The sequence below is a fragment of the Myxine glutinosa genome, chromosome 1 (assembly GCF_964187855.1).
Source record: "Myxine glutinosa chromosome 1, kmMyxGlut1.1, whole genome shotgun sequence".
Classification (NCBI taxonomy): Eukaryota; Metazoa; Chordata; class Myxini; order Myxiniformes; family Myxinidae; genus Myxine; species Myxine glutinosa.
This window is the reverse complement of record NC_136261.1, coordinates 278240072-278243505: the sequence shown is the minus strand read 5'-3', so window position 1 is coordinate 278243505 and position 3434 is coordinate 278240072. Positions and strand designations below refer to the sequence as shown.

The window sequence follows — 3434 nt, the reverse complement described above, 5'->3', positions numbered from 1 at the left end:
AACAATATATATATAAAGGTAACCTCCAGCCCTTCTCCATTCCCTCCTTTATTCTTACTCCCCCCCTCCTCTTTCACCTTCTAAAGACCATTTTCTCTCCTCTTATCCTCCATTCTCTACCTTTGTTCTAATTGCTAATATGTATGAGCACACTAACCATAAGGTCTCTGCCCTTCCTCCTTCTCCTACCTACCTTCATGCATTTACATGTTCGACTACACAGTGCCAGCATTTATTACAAGCCTGGAAGACACAGCCATGCGAGTCTTGAAATATCACCAAAAGCAAGGATTTGGATCACGCCGTGTCATTTGTGTGGCTGTCGGACAACCAACGCCAGACATAGAGTGGTATTCCTGCTCAGACCACAGGTCAGCATAATTTGACAATTCAAAACTCACATATGAGTTTATGATCTAAGTATGCAAAAAAGCTACATTTAAACTTGCAAATTTTACTAAAAGCTCATGGAGTAGTCTAAGATTTTTACTAAAGCATCATCTATTGATAACTTGCAAATATGACAATTGTGAACCTTCTCCCCTAACCCGACCCCTTAACCATATGGATTATGTTCGCATCAGTCAGATCCCAACACTCGTACATTTGTAATATATATATATATATATCTGTGCAGTGTTGTGTTGTGTTGTGTTGTGTTGTGTTGTGTTGTGTTGTCACTGAACTAATCCCTAAAACTTTTGTGTAATCGTCCCAAACTTCCAGTCTGCACCTACCCCTCCCGTATATGTACAGTCACGTGAAAAAGTAAGGACATCCCATGTAAAGTTTTGACTTTTTCAACATATTTCAACATACAGCTATTTGATCTTCATTTCAACAATATTGATAGATAAAGGTGATATAATATAACAAATATCATGAAACATTTACATTTTATAGTCCATTGTATAATTTAAATAAACATAAATGCAAATTTCGCATGTGGAAAAAGTAAGTACACCCTTGGCTCTAATAGGTGGTGTTGCCCCCTTTGGCAGATAAAACCTCAAGTAGGCGTTTCTTATAACTGTCTACCAGTCTCTGACATCGACTGGGAGAAATTTTTGCCCACTCTTCCATGCAGAATTCTTTCAGCTGTGCGATGTTTGAGGGGTTTCTTGCATGCACAGCTCGTTTCAAATCCCCCCACAACATCTCGATGGGATTTAGATCCGGGCTTTGACTTGGCCATTCCAGAACCCTCCATTTCTTTCTTTGCAGCCATTCCTTGGTGGATTTACTGGTATGATTAGGGTCATTGTCATGTTGCAAGGTCCACCTTCGGTTGAGCTTCAACTTTCCGACAGATGGCCTCACATTATCCTCAAGCACCCTCTGGTACAATGAAGAATTCATAGTGGATTCTATGATGGTGAGCTGCCCAGGCCCTGATGCAGCAAAGCTGCCGCAAACCCTAATATTTCCACCACCATGCTTTACAGTTGGTATCAGGTTCTTGTGGTCAAATGCTGTCTTTGGTTTTCGCCAAACATGTCTTCTGGTACTGTGGCCAAATAGCTCTACCTTTGACTCATCTGTCCAGAGCACATTGTTCCAGAAGTGCTGGACTTTGCCTAGGTGTTCATTGGCAAACTTTAGTCTTGGCCTGATGTTCTTTCTGGACAGCAAAGGTTTCCTCCTGGCACAACTCCCATGTAGATCAAATTTGTGCAGCCTCTTTCTAATGGTAGACTCGTGCACTTTGACATCAACAGTGGCAAGACCTACCTGTAGGTCCTGTGATGACATTCTGGGGTTCTTAGAGACTTCTTTCAGCATCTTGCGGTCTGCTCTCAGGCTGAACTTGCCGGGGCGGCCTGTCCTGAACAAGTTGGCAGTTGTTTGGAATGTTCTCAACTTGTAGATGATCTTCCGGACAGTCGAATGATTGATTTCAAATTGTTTGGAGATATTTTTAAATCCCTTCCCAGACTCGTAGGCATCTATAACCTTCTTCTTGAAGGCCTCAGAGAGCTCTTTTGATCTAGGCATGGTGACGCCGCACACTTCAACAACAAAGAGCAAACCAAACTAAATGTCTGAGGTTTAAATAAGACAGGTTCCTCCAAGATCCTCTCTAACGATGTTCTAATCATTTGCACCTGAGCTGGTGCACCTGATTATAATTTTAGGTATTTGAAGTAGTGATAAATGTAGGGGTGTACTTACTTTTTCCACATGCGAAATTTGCATTTATGTTTATTTAAATTATACAATGGACTACAAAATGTAAATGTTTCATGATATTTGTTATATTATATCACCTTTATCTATGAATATTGTTGAAATGAAGATCAAATAGCTGTATGTTGAAATATGTTGAAAAAGTCAAAACTTTACATGGGGTGTACTTACTTTTTCACGTGACTCCAAGGGGCTTTCTCCAAGGGACACTCCAAGGGGCTTTCAGGAAAGAAAGCATGGAATTTGAAGGAGATGGATTTGGGGTGGATTACCAGGAGAAAAGATCAGGGTTTTGGATGGGGGAAGATAAGAGATGGTGGTGAACAGCTGTTTTAAAGACCTGGAGGGAGGAGTGGGATTGAAGAGAGTGAGGGTGTTTGTTCCAGAGGAGGGAATAAAGAGGAATGAAAGAGTGAAGGTGAGCAGAGAGTCTTGATTTTGGCAGTTTCACCAGAAGAGGGTTGCTTTCAGATCTTGTGCGACCTTGAGGAATATTTGGGGGACAGAGCCCAGAGAGAGCTGGGGGAGCAAGGCCGGAGAGGAGTCAGTAGAAGATAGAAAGACCACCAACCTGCCTGTGGTGAAAGAGTGAAACTTTTTTTTGACAACTTTTTTTTTTAAAGTTGTCAATATGGGCTGGCACTTTGGCTAAATTCCTTGTGGATGTTGTCCAGGTATAATGTGGCAAGTGGCAACTACTGTATATCTGTCTTTTATGTCTTATCATTGACATTCTCTAAATAAGCTTTGAAGGAAAAACTGGCAATTGAGCAATATTCGATGGAAAAAGGCTTCAATGCCCATGTTGGATCCAGACAAGATGAGGTTGATTATTCGGAGCATGATGTTTATGTCCCAAAATGATGTGGAGAAGTCAATGATACCTGGAAAGAGTGACTCACCTTCCTCTCTCTCTCTCTCTCTCTGAATGAAGCAACTGTGTGCAACGTCTGGTTCCAGAAGAAAGACAAGTACAGCAAAACCTGGCAAATCCTCCCAAAAGTGGCATTGCATCGCCTTCATCATTGGCAGACAAAAGGACCTCAGAAGGTGCCGGATGTACCTGTAAAGTGAGGTGCATACTGCAAAACTGTACCTACAAATGTCCACAACTGTGCCTTGCACTTCAATGTCGATTGACTGAATGCCAATTTGCCAACAATGTAGCACTCCACATCATAGTTCATGTTACCTGGAGGGGAAGCAATTTAGGAGGACAAGGCCCCCTTACTGCATCTCAAATGATG

The 3434-nt window shown here is 41.8% G+C and overlaps 1 protein-coding gene across 1 annotated transcript in view; it reads left to right on the top strand.

Moving 5' to 3' along the window:
- The first annotated feature begins 207 nt into the window (after positions 1 to 207).
- LOC137437759 (platelet-derived growth factor receptor alpha-like) overlaps positions 208 to 3434 on the top strand; it is a 70828-nt gene continuing 67601 nt past the window's right edge. Inside the window, exon 1 of the mRNA XM_078771098.1 lies at positions 208 to 371. Coding sequence (XP_078627224.1) covers positions 208 to 371 — 164 coding nt within the window. The remainder of the gene's footprint in view (positions 372 to 3434) is intronic.